The following is a 21,196-nucleotide window of genomic DNA, read 5'->3' as shown; positions in this document are numbered from 1 at the left end:
CGGCGCCTCGGTGGGGCGGGGCAGGCCCGGGGGCGCCGGTGCCGCTCCCGGCCGCGGCTCCCACCCCCACAACAGAACCCCCGGCCTGCAGCACTCACCCTCGGCGACCAGCCCGGCAACTGCGTAGCACAGCGACCGCCCCTGCCCTCCTGCCATTGGCGGGGCCGCAACCCTGCAGCTCTCCGAGTGGGCGGCCGCRCACGTCAGTCAAGGAGCCACGGAGCGAGCGGCCCCGCCCCTCATCCGGCCCCGGGGTGTTCTGGGAGTTGTAGTTCCGGGCGCGGCTGGGGGGCGGCGGGGCCCGGGCCGCGGCCCCTGCCCTGGAGGCCGCCAGGGCTCCTGCCAGCCGCGGCGGCGGCCCCCGGGAAACTCTTCGCAGTCGCCGGGTCTGCGCGGCTCCAGAGGGAAGGGGCCGCGGCAGGTGTTTCACCATCTGCCAGGAAATTCGGGACAGGTCGTGCCAGGTTTTGCTGCGGTTGGTGTGTCACGGGCGCATGAGTTTGGCGGTTACCCCCCAAAACGGCAGTGATCCAGACGTGTTCCCCAATGGGCTGACAGAAACTCATCGGAACCGCGAACCTGGGAGAGAAACATCTGTTGCCTTAGACGCGACTAGTCCACACCTTCTCTATGACTCACGCATGCTTACGATGGTATTTCTGTGCCCGTATCTCCCTATCGAAAGGGCTTTTTTGCAAACATGAGGAATATTTGGCCTTTCGCCGACGTAAGCGGCCCCCTGCCTGGCTGCGTGGCAGTCTGTAGGCAGGTTCGTAGTGTTGCGTGGTGGCTCCTCTCGAACRCTCCTCCTCGCTTGCAGTGATGGCACGAGACCTCCACGCTTGCAGTTGCAGCACAGCAGTCTGCGTGTCTTTGGGTTCACTTAAATAATCGCACCGTCTCTTCCCGCGGAGCCTGCGACAGGTGCGATTGCCCAGGCAGACGGGCAGCGAAGCTGGGCTGCGCGTCGTTAGCAGGCTGCCGGCCTGATTCGAGCAGGCAGCCGAGCACCACGCGGCACTACCTGCACTACGTGATGCTGGAGCATGCACTGTGCGTCTGATGCTGACATCGGGGCTGAAATCCCTTAGTCTTCCTCAGTAAACCTGGGCCTAATTATACTGCAGCCTCGCGTTCGTCCGAGCGATTCTGGAAAGTGCAGCTCGTGACATTACAGGGGTTTCTTACTGATTCTGTTACTAACACAGGTGAAACCTCTGATTTTGTAAATGTGTTTTGGTAGCTTATTTAAGAGTCAGCCTTCTTCACTTACCCTTGTCACCTTGGAGACAAACGCAGCAACAAACCTGTAAATGAACGAATCATGCGGATCATTCACATACCTGTGTTTCTGCGGAGTGTGATGAGTGTACACGCATTGTTGGCTCTCGGTTATCTGTGTGTGGATTAACAAGGTTGTGGATTATGTGTACTGCAGACACTAGCTGAGGCAGCACAGGGCGAATGCAGCTGTATTGCTTCAAAGCTAAGTTGGCTCTAATAGCAGTACAGCTACTTTTGTAATAAACCTAGCAATTCCTGCTGGTGGTCTGTGATGCACAGGGTCTGCTGGTCCAACATCAAGTTATCCACGTTTGTCACGAGGAATGCTGTATCTTTGATTTTATTCTGCGTATTCTGTTGCAAGACCTCCCATCACTGTAAAATCAATAAAACATGTAAAAAAGAAATAAATTGATATCTTTCCCAAAAGACTCATTCTTTTACATTCCTTGAAATGTTGGTTATGAAAATGACTTCATGCATTAGGTCCTAAAGTAGCAAGAATAAAGCTATTTGTGACTTCTGATGGTAAAAATTCCACAGCTGAATTAAGATTGCGCTGTTCCTCAGTCGTTTCATTTTGAGAGCAGGGAAAAACATGGAGAAGGAAATAGTTATGAGTCAGCTTGACTGCAGTTCATTAAGAATTTTGAAGGCTGGGGCCAACATCCCAGAGGAAGAAGTATGCAGTATGATAAGTTTTTGAAATTTTGAAATTTGAAAACCCTTTCCAAATACAGCTGCCTATTTATCTGCCTGCTGGTGAATCTCTCTTTTCTAAATTCTCAAAATGCATGGTACTATTCAGCTGTATAACATCCCAGACCATGGCTGTTAGTCCTGTTATTTGCTAGCTTCTGGAAAACAGAGGCATTACAGTCCAGACTTGGCTCTGTTGTTGGGGAATACAATACAACGCAGTGCTGAACAAACACAAAGGAAGATAAACTCTCTGCAACCAAGTGCTTGTCATTTTAAGCTATTCAACCCTCTACTAGACATAGCATCATAGTTCTGTCTTTTCTGTAGTTCTACGGCTACCACTCCTCCTTCCTGCTCTCCTAGGATCCCTAACTCTTCCTTTTGAGCTACTGCATGAGTCCTACATTGCTTTCCTGGACTACTGTAGCATTTAAGATGAAGGAAAAATACAGCACGTTTTGTCAGCATTGCAGGTTGTGGAAGTGATCTTCGCAGCTAGATGGCAACAAAAGAATTCCATTAGATTTCCTTCAGCAAAAAGTGGGAAATATAATGTTGTGAGAGCATTAAAAGCAGCTGCCTGACTCTAATGTCAGCGACAGTCTCCTTCAATTTAAATATTTGCAATAGCCATAATTAAACACTTAGTAACTGGCACAAATTTAAGATAGAAATACATTACATAGTCTTACTGCTGTACAGATTTTAATTCAGATTTATATCCTCCCTGACTTTATGCCTGGAATAAATCTTGTGATTTGAAGGCCTTTTTACACAGTATAGTAATTGTCACAGAGGGCAAATTATCTTCTAGGTGAGTAACAGATTTTTGCCTTTTTCTGGAAGCAGTTCCCTAAAGGGATCATACAATGTTATGTTCTCCTTCTACCATGCAAAGACAAAAAAGATTCACCTCTGTGAATATAGRAATGGTATGTCTAGGTCAGTTAGTCTAGTCTCTGGCTGCTGTAGGCCATCATGTCATATAAACCTTCTGAACAGTTCTCCCCTCACCCTCTAAAACCAGTGTTGAAATTGGTGGTCCTGCTATGCACTGTTACTGTCATGCAAGAAGATGTGTTGGGAACTTGGGCTGACCATGCCTTTTGAAACGATAAATATGTGAACAAATATTGCTTGTTTTTTCTCCTCATTTTTATTCTTTAGGAAGATGAATGTAGCAAATCATGGTACAATATATAATGATAACAGAAATACAGACCACAGCATTCTTACCCAGATATTTGTCATTCTGCCACAGAAGCCTCAGCTGCAAGGGTTCAGTTTCTTACAGCTTTTGATTCTAGCTGGAAAAATAGGTCATTATAGATTAAAAATAAAAAATCTATGACAAAAAAATTAACAAATTTTGATTCAAATGTGCCTGTATGACCAGAGTTCTGCTATTCAAACTGTAAAGATGAAACAAAGGTTAAAATTCAACCTTGTAGTATATAGGCACACTGGGAGAAGTTTTCCAGCAAGTCTGAATTTTTTCCAAATGTATTTTATTTTACTTCAGATCGCAGTATACAAACTGTGGCTCCACTTTTTGCTGCCTCATATGCAGCCATTTTCTGAGCTGTTTCTCTGGCCATGAAGCCATGTTGAAGGATCTTGAACTGCCTTTCCCGACTCTCTTCCAGTTCTTTCCAATGGTTCTGTTGCAAAGAATTCTGCAGAAAAGAAACAAAGATTATCAGACCGCAGAGAATATAACGGTTCTATTTAGATGATGCACTGAACTTTTATATGATAATCTGGCTGGCTGGTGACACATTCTACTTGCTAACACAATTGGGAAATGTCAACTTCAAACTAGGCATGATGAATAGAAACATAACTTGATTGGGTTGCCCAGTTTAAGATGAATTAAACACAGCTGCAACACTCCACAAAATGTTAGGTCAAGACAAAACTACATCTGGATTGATATGCTCCAATGCCACTACCTTATGTTCTCCCATTGCCAGCAAATTATACTTGAAGCCATAAATGAACAGTTGCAAAGATCCTCTCTATCAGACTCTACTGATTTGCAGATTCAAAAACTAGGTACACAAGGCAGCATTGCCAAGAAAGCTCAGAATAAACAGAAAACAGTGACTTTCTCATCTGATTCTTGGCTTAAAATGATAGAACAATGTGTTTTCTAGTTTTCTAAGTTGTAATATAAATTCTATTTTATTAAGAACTGAATAGTGATTTATGAACAAACTTTATTGTCGCTTATATCAGCACAAACTCACTGGGCCTAAAGGGCCATCACAAATGTAACTGAAGCCACAATCTAGACTTGGAACTTTAATACAGGAGTAGGTCTCATTTTCTTCAATTTATTGAGGACTCTTAAAAGGTAGCAGTACCAACGGAGCGCGAGGTAACTATTGCATAAAGGGAAGAATTCTTTTTTTATAGTCACACTACCACTGTTTTCAGCAATATGCAGTTCATCTAGAATAAAGATGCAGCTGGACATAACTGGCCAGAATTRAGCCACTTCTTTGTAATAACATCTGGATACAGTCAGGCAGAGCCAAACAGTACTGATGGAAGACACACCAAAATATTTAAATAATTTATATTAACTTTGAGGTTTTTCTATTGGATTTTTCTTACAGCTATCTTAACATTTGAGCAGAACTTAAACAAAAACACTGTGACATCTTCAGAGACTTACAGTTAAACCCAATAAAAAGACAAAAACTAATATTGAAACAGCTTTCAAAATCTGGCTTTTTTGCATATTCATATGACACAAGAGCACTCACAGAGTCCCACATCAGGTAGTCAAAAGTTCTAGATATTAATTTATAATTTCTTTTTGTTGATTTTTTAAAATGACTCACATGTTGTAATTATATGGCTGTTTTCCTTTGAGGTCTCCATTTATTGCTTTCACTTTACTCTGGATCCTATTCAGCAAAGCTTTTAAGCATGTGTTCAAAGCCTCAGTTCAGAAAGCCATCTCAATTTAGGAAATGCTTTCCTGAATTAGGCCCTTGTCTGCATGCACCTACAGTTTTGGTTTTTGTGGCCTGAAATGGGGATTCTGAGGGCAGCAAACATTGATATTCTGAAAGATGGCACTACTTCAGTTTTTGAACTATACACACTTGAAAAATACAGTTTTCCTCTTCACTTGAATTCAGCTTCATCAAAGCTCCTCAGAAAATAGATCAAGAGTTATTATTTTAACAGATTGGAGAGACTGGGAGATATAGTTCTAATTTTACATTGGGCTAGTACAACTTTTTAAAAGTGATCCCATCATGACTGTTCACTGCAGTGTTTCATAAACTTCTGTGTATGTACTGTTGCTGGTATGTGAACCATTTCTAAATGTTAGGCATGTGTGAGGCAATGGCAGAGGTGGCAGCAGTAGCAGCAGATCCTGACTGCTTGTCTTTAGACACTTGCCAAGGAAACACAACCAATGTAACCCATCAAAAAGCCTACAGGCCTAGTGGTGCTTCCATATCTTGATGTGGGACCAGGCTGAGGAAAGGTGAGATAAAAATCATGGAGATGATAAACTGGAACATGCCTTAGGTGGAAGAGGGGGTCAGGTCACAGTTGGGTGTCATGGGATGTGTGTGATAGGAGGGTGAGGAGGACAGAGTTAGGGACAAGGGGTAAGATCTTGTTTTGGTGGGATGAGAGTATGTGGTAGAAGGAGTGAGAAGACAGGGATCGTATGGATGAGCCTTGGTCTGTGGTAGCAGATATGATAAGAAGATGAGGTTGAGGCCATGGTTTGGACAGACAGAAGACATGCACATAGAGGAGGCAAGGGGGTTGCTGTTGCTGCTACTATATAGCAGCACCTGCTTCTGCCACCCCTGCCAGTAGTGGCAGTTGAGCAAAAAAAGTTTCTGAACACCGGGTATATTGCAGATCGTTTTTCTTTATGTAACTCCCAGACCTTGACTGATGTCACGCTGGTTTTCTGGGGGGTAATCTTTAAGAGTTCTGCTTGCTTTTTACGCTCCATTGTTTTTTCTATAATCTTTTGCTGCAGGTTTAAAATGCGTTCATCCTTCACAGGCCTTTCACCAGACTGGGATTTTCTTTTCTTTTCTTCTTGCCTGCAAAATCAAAAAGAAACAAAGAGAAGGTAAAATAGTATCAACCTACAGAATAATCCATCTGAGCATATATTACTTTGATAATAATGAATTTGGTCTTGCCTCTGGGGACTAGCTAGACTGAAAACAGGTTTAAATCATATAGCTCAATGAATGTGGTATTCACAACTTGCTTCTTGTTGTTTACAGAACAGCACTACTAAACAGTATAAAATAATTTCTTCCCACAGGATGCCACGATGAAAATATCAGAGGCATTTCAAGCCTGAAATTCTTTAGGAAAAATATGTGCAAAACCTGTGATAATATTGCAGCTTTTTGCTTGTGAGAACTATGGCATCTTCTTTATATGATCATTAGTATTCAACTTGATTGCTATATTCCTTGGCAAATAAAGATATTCTTTTCTGTGTAATCTCAGTGCCCAAATTCAGAATCAATAGGGATGGTGATGTATTAATTGAGGTTATTGTGTCTAGGTCAGCATAAATTGATAGTACAGTGTGTAGCATAAAAATAAGGAATAAGAGAACAGTTATTTGATAGTCTTCCTTTTTTTTTCTTTTGCTTTTTTTCTCTGCTTTTATATTCTCTGGACTTTACATTTTATCAGTTTTTGCTTACTTTCACCCAGCACAATTTATTCACAACTTTTTCATGTAGGTTACATCACTTTAGATAGTGACTCACTTACATACAACTTTCTCTTTTATTCAACATATTGCTCTTGAATTTGGCTCAGTGTCATTAAGCTGTAGTATTAATATTATGKCATGAGCAGCTGTGATTCTCTGGCCCAATTCATAGCTAAAGTAAGTGTCAGCCCTACCAAAGGAGATACATGATTATATAACATATCACCAGGTTAGAACTGATGTCTTCTCTCAGCTGACAAGGAGAGCAGAGCTTTTTAGTTTTACTCCAAGTTTTGTCAAAGGTCCTTTTGTTTTGCTGTTTTGTTGTGTGCATTTCTGTACAATTGCTTTTACTGGAAACCACAGTAAGACACAGAATAACCTGTTCAAGGCAGAGAGTGCACTGGGGCCCTGTTTAGCTGATACGGTAACTAACTCTGTGAGTGGCAGGACTAATTCACCAACAAGTTGCCCCTCGGAACTGTTTTACAACAGAACCCTTCCCTTATCTCTTGGGTCTTATACTACAGTGTTTTCAGTTAAAGGCATACTCTTCTCAAGGAGCAGGAGGAGGAGGAAGAGGGAAGAAGTCCCTTCTGATGCTAAAATCACCAGTTTACTTTTAAAAGTGTCCATATCAAGAACACAGGGATCCAAATACTTCTTTTACTTTAGGTGAAATTGGTTTTGTCTGTCTTGTCAGCTTCATCTTTGCTGTGATTAATATATGGAAAAGGAGGCACAGTTTAGATTGGCTTCTCATTTCCAGTTGCTTTCCTGAGACACTTCCTGAACTGCTCTGCTGTTTGCGTCATGGTATCTGGATGGGATAACACTTCCTTAACCTCCTTAATATAGTTACCTACTCTGTTACAGTGAGATTAATTTTTAACACTGAAGTCTAAAAAATTATGTTCTAATGTATGTAAGTCTAAAAATTATGCTCTATCAATTAATCTGATTGATTGAGAACATGGATTATTTCCAGTTGCACTGTAATGAGGCATTGCATTCAAAGGGATATAGCAGAATATAACAATACGGTTTTATGTAAACACTTCATGATTAAATATTGTCAGTGGGAATAAGTAACAAAACCTTTCATTACATGCAAATCCAGATTCTTGTAAATATAATTACAGGAAAAACAGCAAGAGGTTTAACATCATGAAGCCACAGCAGCTGCTTCTGAATTAATATTGTAAATAGTTGCTTATTATCTGTCTAATGTTCAGTCTTCTCCTRCGTGAAGTCATGTGCTCGTCATCTGCGTTATTCCAAAAAGCAGAGAGTTCCATAAATTTTCAGATGCCATACCACATCACAACGTTTCTGGGAAATTCAAAGAGGGGAAGGCATGAAAAATGTAATTTAAAAATTCTAGTGTTTTGTGATGGTCAGTTGAGAACTTCAAGGCAGAGAAAGCTCATACAGTCTCTGTCTCCCCTATCACGTATTTCCTAAGAAAGTAAGGTAACAGCCATTCAAAACGGGATAGTACATGTTCAGAAGAATTCTCTCCAGATTCAATAGAAAATTGTGTGATAATTTATGAAAAAAAGCGGGAGTTCATCCATCTTGCTCCTCATAACAATTCCCTGATTCTTCTCCTACACAGGGAAGCCAAGGAGTATTAGTGTCAGTTTGGACTGCCTTCCTGGCATAGCAGATGCAGAATTTTGGTCACCATCCTTCTCTTCCCCACAGCACTTCATCTGGACATTGCCCAGACTTGGAGTGGGGAGGAGGTTTGGGCAGCAGGCACCATCATGTCCCTTGCAAATGAGCAGAAAAATAAGCAAGGCAGGAACATGAGCAAGAACGGAAATGGCTGACTTCTGTGTGCAAGGCCTTGCTTAGGTGGCAGTGGGTGATGGGGGCACTGACATGCTACTGTCATCTGGATGAGACAGACAAAAGGATAGTGTGGTGCTTCCTAGAGGAGCTTGCAGAGGAGACAGAAGTTGAGTACGTAAGGTTTTGTGGGATAACTTTCCTCTGGACAGCTTTAAAGTCCATGAAGTCCCAAGACCAGGCTAAATCTAAGCCTGTAAAACCCCCAGGCCACAGATAATGTGGATGGAAGAAGCCTCAGCACCAAMTGGTTTGATCTACTGTTTGGTTCTAATTGCATTAGATTAGTTGCAATATAGACCTAGCCTCACTGAAATAAAAGGAAATTGTACTTGAAGTATGCAGGGACGTACCTGTAATACATTAGCATGTATTGAAACTCTCATAAATCTTTTGGTGTTCATTTTTGAAAGCTTAGGAGTCAAATGTTTGTCCACTGCATATGCCACTGCCACCTTTCAAACTGTGTGAAATTCTACCAATTAAAGGGACATGCTGCATATATACTGAGTTGTCTTCTCAAGTGTTCTGCAAGCACTCACAAAGCCATTGCTGTGATGGATGCCATGGCTTGCAGTCTATTAAAGGCTGATGTCTTGGTAATTTTTCAGGATCCATTTCCTATTTTGTTTAATATAGTTCATTATATGTTATTATGTGCTGCTTCTGAGTTGATGCATGCCTGTTTGAAAATTATATTGAAAGAAACCTGCTTGGTAGGGACCCAATTAAATTTCAACTATGCTAACCAAAACACATTTCTTTAGCAAAGCTTAGCTGCCATACCTTAGCTGATAGCAGTAGCCTTCAACGTAATGCAATTTAAGATATAACATCCAATTTTACGTTGAAGCATACCAATATCTTGTGAGCACCACGGATAAGATTTGCTTTTCTATTCCTATGATTATTAATTAATTCTGTAAACATAATCATTTGATCTTTACTTCTCCAGTGTAGTATATCAGTGCAACACAAGCAATTAATCACTCACACTGATTTGATAGATATTTCAGGATTAAGGATCTGTAAAGCATATTTAACACATAAAGGCCATAGTTTGTTTAGAAAAAAACAAAAGCTGCAGGAAATTGTTTAGTATCTGTAAATGGGCCAGCACACTGTATTCCTATATTAACAGAAATACTACCATAGATTTGCATTCTAGATGATAATGCTATTAAATGCATTCTTGAAGAACATTATTTCTGGAATACTTTGATGATGCTTCTCTATAGTAGATGATGCTTCCAAGTTACATATGATTGCCTGGGAGCCATGAAAGGAAAAGTCTTGTAACATCAAGTTTCATATATAATGAAACTTTATATTTTATTTATTTGGAAAGCAATCTAGGTTCCATTAAAATAAAGTGCATTTCTGTATTACTTACCATGAATCTGAACAGAAGCCTGCAAATTAAGTGTTTAATTTCATTGGATTCTATCATCTTTGGCATGGTGGTCTGTTCTAAATAACATTTCAGATGTGTCAGGACAAAAAGTGAAATAAAGCTAGTTTCTCATTCAGACATAGCTTATTTCAGGATCAGTTTTAGATCTGAATTAAGCCAAAGAGTCTATTTTAAAGAAACCCAGCACCATATGAAATCCAAAGGCTGCATATCTAGCATAACAAATGATTCTTTGAGTAGCTACTAGAGAAACAGATTTTACGTGGTATACAAGCTTAAGCTCTAGTTTGAATCTCTAATGGAAAGTAGTGACTTGAATTGCTTCCACAGTCTTTTACAACACTGAATGCTTGGAGATAAGGGTTTATTTCCATGTCCAACTCTATTTCAGGTTCGTTAGTCTTAAAACCTTCTCTCTGTGGATGTCATTCAAGAGAAGGTCATTGATCCATGCAGTCAATCCACTGGCATTGCAGTTATTGATTCATTAAACTATCTTCTTAAGTATTAACACTCTCTCTTAAATACTAGCACAGTACCCTACTCTTTGGAGATTACCTATCAGCAACAAACCAAATTAGAGCTGGGACTAGTGAGAACTAGTTAATTGAATACATCAATACTGCTTTCTGTGATTGAGAATTAGAACTGGAAGATAAATCAATATGAATTGAACTCTAAGAAGACACCTTTGGTACCTCAGTGATAAACACAAATCTAAGACATGTCTAAAGACATATGCTTTTAGCCTTATAGACTATGTCTTCAGAATCTCAGCATGAATGTCTGTTTGCAAAATAAATATGGCAAGACAGGGAGTAAACTACTGAATAGACAAAATGGCACAGATGAAAGACAACTTGCAAGGAAACAATGGCAACTAGTCAAGATGCAGTAAAAATGGCGTAAGATCAAGAGGTGTGCCATGTTTTATACTTTCATACAGGCTTTCTTCCTGCTCAACTTTATTTGTAAATAGTTTTAACTTTAATTTTATTGCTTTGTGGAAGGGCTTCTGCATATGTGAAGTATCTATGGTGCTTATGGATCCTTTATGATAATGAATAATAAATACAATAATGAATACAAAATTTGATCAGAGAGCCTGTAAGCAAAGATTTTTCTCTTTGATCTACTGATATACTATATTGAATTTATTATTTGTTATTATTATAAGAAAATCTCCTTCCTATAATATCTTTAACTTCTAAAATAAAGCCTGTCCTTCTACACAAGAAATGAGGTTCAAGGAAGAAAAATATGGCCCTAACTATTAAGTAAAAATGAGAAACCACTTTAAGTAGCCATCTAGAATGATTCCAATAAAATCAAATTAGTTCTGATTAACTGAAAAGGAACAGAAGAAAGGCAGAGCTGCTTTTCTCAATATATGATCTTGGCTCCGAATCCTGGGGCAATACTGTCACCAGCCTAAGGAGTGTCTTCAACCATAAATTCAAACTGATGAAAAAGATTTGTTAAATCTGAAGAAAATTACTTCCAAGAAAAAAAAGGGAAATCTTGGCCCCACTGTAATCTTTGGCAAAACTCCTACTTATTTATAAAAGGGCAGCATTTTGCTCTATACTTGTTTTTCTTCTCAAAGGGCTAGCAAAATATTAACAAAGTTGCAATGTCTTAAATGCCACATGCTGTTTTATACTGACYTTAAAGCAGCTGCTCGTCCAAGTTCTGCTCTGAACAGGGAAATCTGGTCTAGTTTGTCTAGAAGAAGTTGTTCTTTAGCTTGTTTTTCATGAATTATCTGGTCTCTCTTCTCTTCCTCTGCTGCCTTCTGTGTTTCTCTGAGTAGAGCGAGGCGTTCACGTAGTTCCACTATTGACATTTCACAAATTAAACCATGGCCACCAGTCTAGAGAAAATGAAATATTGGTTCAAATAACACTCTTTAAATAGCGAGGGAAGAGTAAATGACTAAAACCAGAATATTTTGATTGTATTCCAAATCATGCTGAATGTTTTGACTTCAAGAAAGATAGACCTTAACTTACTGCTTATCACAAACAGTTTCAGGTGGTAGAGGTTATCTTTTGTATTTGTAAAAATATAAGGYTCATAAAACTTTTCATGAAAAAATTTGAAATATAGACTAATCATAAATGCAATGTATTTTCTGTCTGGAAAAAAAATTAGTTGGCATATCATTTAGTTTTAATAAGATTTTTTAAGTTTCATTTGAAATGTGTAAAACTATATTTTTTAAGTTTGTAAAACCAGAAGAGAGTTTAGTCTCCAAAATAAGTATTTTTTCTGTCTATTTTCAGATTATGGATTTGATCTATGATGTGTATCCACTGTTTTGATCTGAGAAGACTAGGAATAAACAATGCTTTGTACCTAGAAAATTCAAATCTTAATGCCCAGTGTTAAAATATTCAAAAATGAATGTTCAATATTTAAAGAAGGGCCCCTCCAAAATAAAAGAGACACAGAACTACTGGAGCGAGTCCAGCAAAGGGCTACTAAGATGATTAAGGAACTGGAGCATCTCTCATACAAGAAAAGGCTGAAAGAGCTGGGACTCTTCAGCCTAGAGAAGAGAAGACTTAGGGGGAATCTTATCAATGTGTATAAATATCTGATGGGATGGTGTAAAGAGGATGGGACCACACTGTTTTCAGTGGTGCCCAGCAATAGGACAAGAGGCAACAGGCACAAACTGAAACACAGGCAGTTCTTTCTGAACATAAGGAAAAACTTCTTTACTGTGAGGGTGACTGAGCACTGGAACAGGTTGCCCAGAGAAGTTGTGGAGTCTCCATCCTTGGAGATATTCAAAAGCCATCTGGACGCAATGCTTGGAACCCTGCTCTAGGTAACCCTGCTTGAGCAGGGGGGTTGGACTTAGACGATCTCCAGAGGTCCCTTCCAACCTCAGCCATTCTGTGATTCTGTGATAATGTGATTCTGTGAAGGCTTTTTAAAATCCACTTCTGAATGAGAGAGATAAGGAGCCTAATTCTGAGATGTAATGAGAAACTTCAGCATCTTTGGAAGTCCGCAGAAGTTTGCAAATGAAATCAGATCATTTCTAAAACGATTCATGAAAACTTGAAGTTTTCAGTCCCTGCTCATACATATATTCTCTCCTTCCCTATGTCTACATATATATACATTTGCCTATATGGAAAAATCATGTAACTACACAAATACCGAGCTTCTATGTAGCTTTGTTTGCAAAATTTCATCCATTTCACACCAACTAATATTCTTTTGTCTACCTTAACATATTGTTTGGTACACATCTTTGGTACATATCTTGTACCATGCATTCTGATGGTTATAATGGAATATATCGGTTCAGGAAGTTAAAGATGTTAATCTGACTGTTGCTATATGGTTGTATAACATTAAAAGTGAAACACTGGTCGGAATTTTGATCACAAAGACTCATTTCCATAGAACCAGTGCCAGAAAATTAATGACAAAGTTTGGAAAGGATGAATGGGGAGCAAAAAAGAACAACTGCTCTTCCAAATTGTATTTTTGACAATGATATTATATGATAATGATAGACATATGTAATCAAAACTCATTACAATCCTTTTAATGGAGACAAATTATTCAGTTTATGAGCCTGCATTTTTTCAAGCAATCCTTTTTAGCATCAAACAGAAAAGTCCATGTACTGATAGTGAGTTGGTTGTTGACATTTTGACTTCCTGCTTTTGAGCTTTTTACAAAACAGAACATGGAAGGGAAGAAAAAAAATGGGAAAAGAGAAGGATGCTTAGTCACAGATAGATGCTCAGATTGTCAGTTTGGCTGTAAGAATTGACCTGGACCCAGGCCCTCTTCTCTGGTCTGGGATGCCATCTAAGAAGCCTAATAAGGTACCCTTCCTCCACTGATMGTTCTCTGGCTGTGCAGAGCATCATTTCTAAGAATCAGGGGGAAAGCCAACAGAGAGGAAGAAAAAAGTAATGGGGAGGGGAAAAGGGAAACACAAAGCAGAGTAAGGCAGAACAGCATTTTATATTTATCAGGATTGGCTATCTGCTTCTACAGCAGTGGTGCTTAAGTGGGTTTATTATTGAGTTATTCTGGAGAGGCTAATGATACAAGATAGTCAATGAAGGAGAAYGTGTCATGGGTGACCTTCCCTGAGGACGCTTCCAAGGGTTTCTCCTACAATTTTAGTACCCATAGCTTCTCTTTTTAAAACTTCAGAAGTTAGGTCAATAAGTGAAGATCATCACCTCACTGTTTTTTTCACCTAATGTTTGACTCTCCAATGTGGTTTCTGCTTCCACATTCCTCATGTTTACCAGACATGATCTAAATACAAGTCAAGTGTAGCTTTAGTAGAAGATTGATAAAAGGGTTCAATATTAATCAGTCTTCTTCTTGCATCTTTTTTATCAACATTTACTACCACAGATTACTGAAACAGTTAATGATCACTTATGTCCTTCTCAGATTTGAATTTAGAGTGAATTTGCAAATGTCAAGTGTTGTACCACCTTGCCACCATTCTGACCTAGTCAATGACTGTAAAGTTGTATTAACAGGAAGTGAAAGGAAAATGTTTTGGAACAGGGCACATGTACCAGTGGTTGTGTGTGAGCATGGCAAGGATACATACACTGAAAAGTTCTAGGAAAGAGAATTTCCTAGAAGTGTAAAATGGTAGAGGTTGAATACTTTGAGYGTCTGCATTTCAAAAATATTCAGTGAAGACAGTGAAGTGTTTCCAAAAATATGAAAGGTTCTGTTCTTGTGCAGTATATAATGCTGGTGCTCAGGCAACTGAAGTGCCATCAAGGGAAGAACTGGGTACTTTAAAAATGATGAGAATAAGTCAGAATTTTATGGACATGTATTTAATTTTACATAGTCTGAAAAGCCTTTTAAGAAAGAAAAAAACAAGGCAAGCTATCACCAGAAGTGTGCTAGTTCAAATCTGAATGCCATTGTAATAGTGAATACGAGGGAATTGTGAAGTAAACTGAGAGATATTGTTCAGGTCCATTCTCTTCTACTTGCAATATGTATGGCCATCCCATTATCAGTAACCTTCACTTTGGTAACCTTACACATAGCATAAGCTTGCTTTGGAATGAGTTTTTCAAATAAGACTTGAAACCTGCTGTGTTCTTTTGCTTTGTCTTTTGAGATGAGCTAGATGGGAAAATGTATTTAAAGCCATATTCTGCACTTAGAAACAAATAGGATTTCTGTGGAAGCTCTATTTGAGGGGTCGACAGCCACTGTAAATGGCAGTGAAATGAACTAGGTTCAAAAACAAGAAAGTACTGACATTCCAATCACCTTTATTTTCCTGAATGAGAGCCTGCACCATTTTACAGAAGTTGTTGTGATTGAAAAAGTAATGACATTTCCGGGTCTGACTACATTATACAGTTGTGTCTTTGCAGCATGCACTCTTCTGACTGAACCATCTGGGAAACAAATGTGCAGTGAGACCTTAGTAAAGGTTCTGTTTAGGGATGACACAATGCACAGCTCTACCTGGAAGCAATGAAAAACCTATAGATTGGGGGGCATTTCTGTCATTTCCATGAAGACAGTTAACAGTATCTGTGGTATACAATAATTCTCTGTACTTTTCACTTTTTTTCCTGTTTTTCCCCTTGTGGTTTGGTAGTATTTCTCCAGAGATGGCTGGAGTGGGTCTGGGCTTGCCTCTGATATAAGAGAATTGCCCTCCTTGGCTGGAAAAAAAGAAGTGGAGGAGAAGCCAAGGAGAGAAAAGGAGGACAGGACATTCACGGAGTTGATTTTATTCTTGTTCACTTACTCTGCACTTTAAGATAAAATGCGTTCCAAAATCTGGATAAATGAGATGGAGTATTTATTTGCAGGGCTGCAAAAAGGGTAGGTAGCTTTGGAACCAATGAAACCAATGAATGGCTCAGCTCTTTTCAGAAGAGCAGGAGATAAAATGGAAGCATCATGTTGGCTGTTCCACCAGCCCCACAGAAGGAAGACCTGTTCCCTTCTCTGTGGTTTCTGCAGACTAACCACGGGTGTTTCCTTTCTTGTGATCTTCATTTGAATACACAAAGGAAAGGAAAGAAAAACAGAAGGATTATATTTAAAACTGCTAATTTCATTTTATATTATTCTGTTATTATTCTTTTCATTCTGGATATGGGAAATGGAAGAGTAGCTTTCAGCTACTGTGCTTCTGGTTTAGGAGTAAGATAACAGATTTCTGGATTTCTAAGTCTTGAAATTCTGGAAAAATGGCCACTCTGCATGAGCAGAACAACTCTATCATATGTGCTACAAGCCCAATGTCAGATGTATCAGCTGTTGCTTTGTGCATGAATAGTAAACCCATCAAGTTTGGGATACATTTACTGTGGACTTAACCATGTACACACAGGTCAGTTGCACAGTGTGTACACAACACATCAGAAAGTTTTGAGTTCACTAGACAATCTCTTTTATACACCTAAATGTTGACAATTTTGAAAGTGCAGGAATTAATTTTGCTAATAACCATGGCAGTCGCCACTGCAATATCAGACCAAACTTTGTGTTTGGACATGAGAGCCCAGGACTGACAGATCTGTGACTTTGTGAAGGCTGATTAGATGTTTTAATCACCTGGCATTGAAAGATGTCATAAAATCTGGATCCTATTGGCAAAATTCACAGAAAGTTCAAAGGGCCTAAGATTTCACTTACCATCATAATATTCTTCATGGTAATATTTTCATTTTAAAAGCTTTGTGGAACTTTCCAGTTCACATCTAATCTTTGTGTCATGGGGTCACTTTGTACTTAATGTTGTGTTTCCAGACTGCAATATATCTGCATGCAGTACATAATTCCTCTGAATATGTGAAACATACAATATGCATTTATGAAAAAAAAATCATTTTTCCTTTTGAGCTTACCTCAGTTAAATCAACAAACTTATTTTTGAGGCTTGGTAAAGATTCAATAGCTCGTATTTGTTGAATCAATTCATATCTTTTCCTAAGCTTCTCTTCCTCTTCTTCTAAAGCTTGCTGAAGAAGTTCTCGACYTTCCTCACAAACTTCCTGAACTGAAAGAAAAGAATGAATCTCTGTTAGCTGGTTGCATATTTTAACAAGTAGTCCATCTGGAGAAGAATTCGTATGCACTTGTGAATAATGATGATAATAATACTGATATAAAGGTACTTGAAGGAACAATCTGTCATTGGTGAGAAGAATGATTATAGAAACAAATGATTACTTCCCACTCCAGTATCTATCATTCTATGAAACACATAAACATACTGTATACATACTGTATACATACATAAAGTAGACACTTTGAATTATGGTTTTGTCATTTATGTTCTAATTAAGATGAAAAATGGTAAAATGTAGCAAAATGCGTACTATTTCATTATTTAATAAAAGGATCCTATACGATAGCAAATATTTAGTTTTTTGAGCTACATATATCTTAGAAATCATTGAATTTCAAAAGCTGCTAGGCTTTGCTAGGCCATTCAGATTTGCTGTCTCCCCTCCCCCAACTCTTAATGATACAAGCATGGAGATATACAGGCAGAGAAGAGAGTCCTCTGCTCACCAAAATATGCACAGCTACTGGTAGCCTGTTCTTACACTAGACGTTAACATGACCCTGCACTGAAATATGTATAGTCATGCCAGTCAGAACAGCCTTCTGCTCAGAATTCATTAGCTAATGCATTAAGTGAAGAATTTTCTTTAAGAATTATTGAGGATGAGTAACATCTTCTCCCTTCATCCTAACCACTGATCTGTCTCGGGGGAGCTGCATCCTTCTCCCTTGTGATACTGTCCTTCTAGGAGATGTCTTTTTTTCATTAGCTATAGTCTTCTTCTCTGGCCTGTTGTCTCTGGAGAAGACATCTTGAGCTATGATTCTTTCAAAGTGATTGCTATGCAAGTCTTCTCTTAATGGCATGGATCACAAGAATCTGAGCTGCATAACTTGATTTCACAGTCAGAACAGTCAATCACATATACTACTTCTAGACTGAAGGAAAAGTAGATGCGGAACATCTAATGTTGTATTTTTCCCTTTTAAACAAAGAGCAATTCCCATTGCCAGTAGCTTAGAATTTCTGACCTGCCCATTAGCAACTTGTTTACAGGAATGTATATTCCTGATCTTTCCTTCACCTTCCCTTTCCTTTCAATAAAGATTGTAATTGCCCCACTAAAATAAAGTCATCTGGGGACATTTGACATAATCTCTCATTGTTTTGACAATATATAAATACCTATTTGCTGTTTGTATTTCTGGAGCTTTAGTTTTGCTTGCTTTGCATTCTTGTGTCCTTCCACGACCTGCTCCACCAGCTCTCTCATTTCTTTCTGTTCCTGTAGACATTTCTCTGCATACTGGTGCATCAACTCTGCTTTCTAAATCCCAAACAAACAGGTCAATAAAAGTCCTCATAACTGGTGATCTGAATGCCTCAAACCGTTGAAATAGTGCAAGAACAAATGGATCCAAAGGACTACATCATCCACAAAAGTAACAAAGGACAACACAGAGACATAGATTTAAGACTACTCTCCCTACCTTTTATTTTCCCATATGATATGACAGTCCCTTATGACATTCCCATATGATATTTATATGACATTTGCACTGCTATTTTCAAGGACTCTCTCCTGGAAAACATGTTCCTAAGAGCAGATGAAAAGGCATCTCTGGCTCTGGTCATGAGATACCAAGATGAGTGCCAATCTAATGCATAGCTGGTTGTAACTACAGGATCTTCTTGGGCAGAAAGTGCTTTTTCAGCCAGCATGTTCCTTTCTTTGTCAGAGGAAATGAACAGGAATCAGAACCATCACTTGGCAGGATTTTCCCAGAGCATGAGTCCTTTCTGTACTTTCTATTTTAGATGAAAGCCAGAAGTTTTAAAAGAAGGGAGGTCATTGTGACACCTGTTGCTGAATGGGGAAGAACTGCTCAGCATTCCTGGAGAACTCCGTATGGATAGGAGTACCCTGCTGGCATCTGTTGGAAAGTAAAGGGAACTGCCTGAAACCAGTCAGGATAGGGCAAGTCTGATTTGCCCATTCCCAAATCAAAGCATATTGGGACATTTCTGTTAAAAATTAAACTTACTTGCTCTGAAACTGAGGTGAATATAAAAGTTACAATCATTCTGGAATGACTGAGCAATCACACTATGCTCAGTTGTACACAGTAGGGTTCACTCTAAGTCATTGCTGCAGCCTGTCTAGGTAAACTCATTGCCAAACAAGGTTGAAAGGTTTTTTTTTTGAAGAACAGAAAAGGATCCTATTCAGTATGTCTTCCTTTTGCAGTAAGCCTTTATGAAGATCTTGTGCATTTATGGTACCATCCTAAGTTGCTGAGGCACTGCAGAGACATCTGTAAGAGATGGCCAGGAGAAAAGTAGCAGCTGGCCCACAGGGCACAGCAGCAAACCTGTCTAGTAGAGAAGAAAGGCGGTGGATGTAGCTTGTGGCAGTGACTATTAAAAATATTAAATCTACAGTATTTGTTATTTCATGAGCACTTGTTCAGCTTATAGGAAAAGCACTGGAAAAACAAATGTGAGTTAGGGGGGAAAAATGGAAAGATCTAGAAATGTTTTTGAGCAAATGTGATTTGCCAGATTGGAAACTGTGTGGAAAGGTATTTCTTGACATAAGTATTCAGCTATCAATGTTACTAAAAAGGGTTCTCTGCCTGATTTTTCCCCTAAGAGAGGCTCATGCAKGTCAGATAACATGAAGTAAATTGAATTATATCAGTTTAAGAAAACAAATACTTTTATATTTGTGGCTCTCAGTTAACAGTATAAGGAAATTAGTCATATACAGAGATTTCATTGCAAATGATACTTAATATGTCAGTATCTGTACAAAAAGGATATTCACAATGACATGAACGCAGGGGAGAATATTTTTCTCTTCTGTTTTTATTCAATTTAATTCATAAGCATTATCAATCAAATCAAATACTTGTAAAAAGTACTTCAAATATATGACCATTTCTGTGTCTGGAAGTTATAACATGATTTTTTCATTGTCTGCAGACTCCAGGGAGTAAATATGTATAGAACTTCTACACCTACTTATAGCAGATATAATCTATGATAAGCTTTGCACTAATTGAATATAAGCAAAATCTCCTCAACACTGTATGTATTACCTCTTCTCTCATTAGATCAGCTTTCTTCTTGTTTTCTTGAATTACATTCTGATGGGCTAGAACTGCTTCTTCATGACTTAGTTTCCCTTGAAGCCTCTTACACTCTATTTCAGCCAGCTGCTCTTCCAAATCTTTTCCACGCATCTGTTTTTGCCATTCCAAGAATTCAGATGGGTCTTTGGCCCCTCGTAGCAAATTTTCAATTCTGCAAGAGAGAAGAAATGATACATTATACCAGCTATCTGGTTTAGTCCTGCTTTGGTTTGTAGAACATTTCTAGTTGTTTGTTGTGATATAAGGTATTTGATCTCTGCAGAGAAATAAAAACAGTCATTGCCAAGTCATTTGATGGTGTATTTCAACTCCAAGGGCTATCTCTAAGAGGTGTTCCTAATATGTGGAAAGCCTAGGAAAGCCAGGCTGGAAGAAAGTGCATGAGGGCATGGACCTGTAAGTTTTCAGTAAAGCCAAGCCCCAAGAGAGCGCAAACTTTATCCACATATGGATTCTCATAGTAACTAGGAGCAAGGAGAATCAGGCCAAAGGTATGTATATTTTTTTCAGAGCAGTTTATAATTTAGAGCTTTTCTCTGCTTAGAGGTGGAAGGAACATGTACTTTTTCTCTTTTGGTAATCTTCTGGGCTACTTTAGCACAGAGAACTAAAATCTCTTTCCCTTAATTCTATTTCTGTTTTGTATTTTGTCAATTAAGTAATACTATAATATTGTTGTAATGCGGCAAAGAAGTATTCAGCTATTAAGCAAAACAACATTCTTATTTACTGTGCGTGGCTGAGAGAGAAAAGCATAGCAAAGGTCTGGGGCAGGCCCTTTAAAGTCCTGCAGTGAAGGATTGATTGAGCCAAGAATTAGGGCAGAGACACAAAAATGCACAGTGAATCTCACCTTACTGCTGTTCTCAAATGCATATATAAGTATGTGTTCCGTGTTACATGCAGTTGAAGATTAAATCTCATGAATAGTATAGTATAGAATAGAATAGTGCTAAGTTAAGGGGTAAATCTATTCCTTTGCTGCATGGACCAAAATTCTGCAGGAGAGA

General features: G+C 38.8%; 2 protein-coding genes across 4 annotated transcripts in view; both read right to left on the bottom strand.

Moving 5' to 3' along the window:
• The window catches only part of RNF4 (ring finger protein 4), a 20,698-nt gene extending 20,513 nt beyond the window's left edge, over nt 1–185 (bottom strand). For both annotated transcript variants that reach the window (XM_026064599.1, XM_026064600.1), the window contains exon 1: nt 99–185. The gene's annotated coding sequence lies outside the window, so the exon portion shown is untranslated. The remainder of the gene's footprint in view (nt 1–98) is intronic.
• Nucleotides 186–3,141: 2,956 nt separating this feature from the next.
• The window catches only part of CFAP99 (cilia and flagella associated protein 99), a 60,183-nt gene continuing 42,128 nt past the window's right edge, over nt 3,142–21,196 (bottom strand). For both annotated transcript variants that reach the window (XM_026064690.1, XM_026064692.1), the window contains 6 exons: nt 20,133–20,337; nt 18,217–18,358; nt 16,868–17,019; nt 11,645–11,850; nt 5,912–6,074; nt 3,142–3,662 (listed from right to left, as the gene is read on the bottom strand). In XM_026064690.1, the coding sequence (XP_025920475.1) occupies nt 3,495–3,662; nt 5,912–6,074; nt 11,645–11,850; nt 16,868–17,019; nt 18,217–18,358; nt 20,133–20,337 (1,036 nt within the window). In that variant the 3' untranslated portion in view covers nt 3,142–3,494. The remainder of the gene's footprint in view (nt 3,663–5,911; nt 6,075–11,644; nt 11,851–16,867; nt 17,020–18,216; nt 18,359–20,132; nt 20,338–21,196) is intronic.

The sequence above is a fragment of the Apteryx rowi genome, unplaced genomic scaffold (assembly GCF_003343035.1).
Source record: "Apteryx rowi isolate R43461 unplaced genomic scaffold, aptRow1 scaffold_22, whole genome shotgun sequence".
In the NCBI taxonomy this organism is placed as follows: Eukaryota; Metazoa; Chordata; class Aves; order Apterygiformes; family Apterygidae; genus Apteryx; species Apteryx rowi.
The sequence above is the reverse complement of the archived record's forward strand: the minus strand, read 5'-3'. Positions and strand labels throughout refer to the sequence as shown.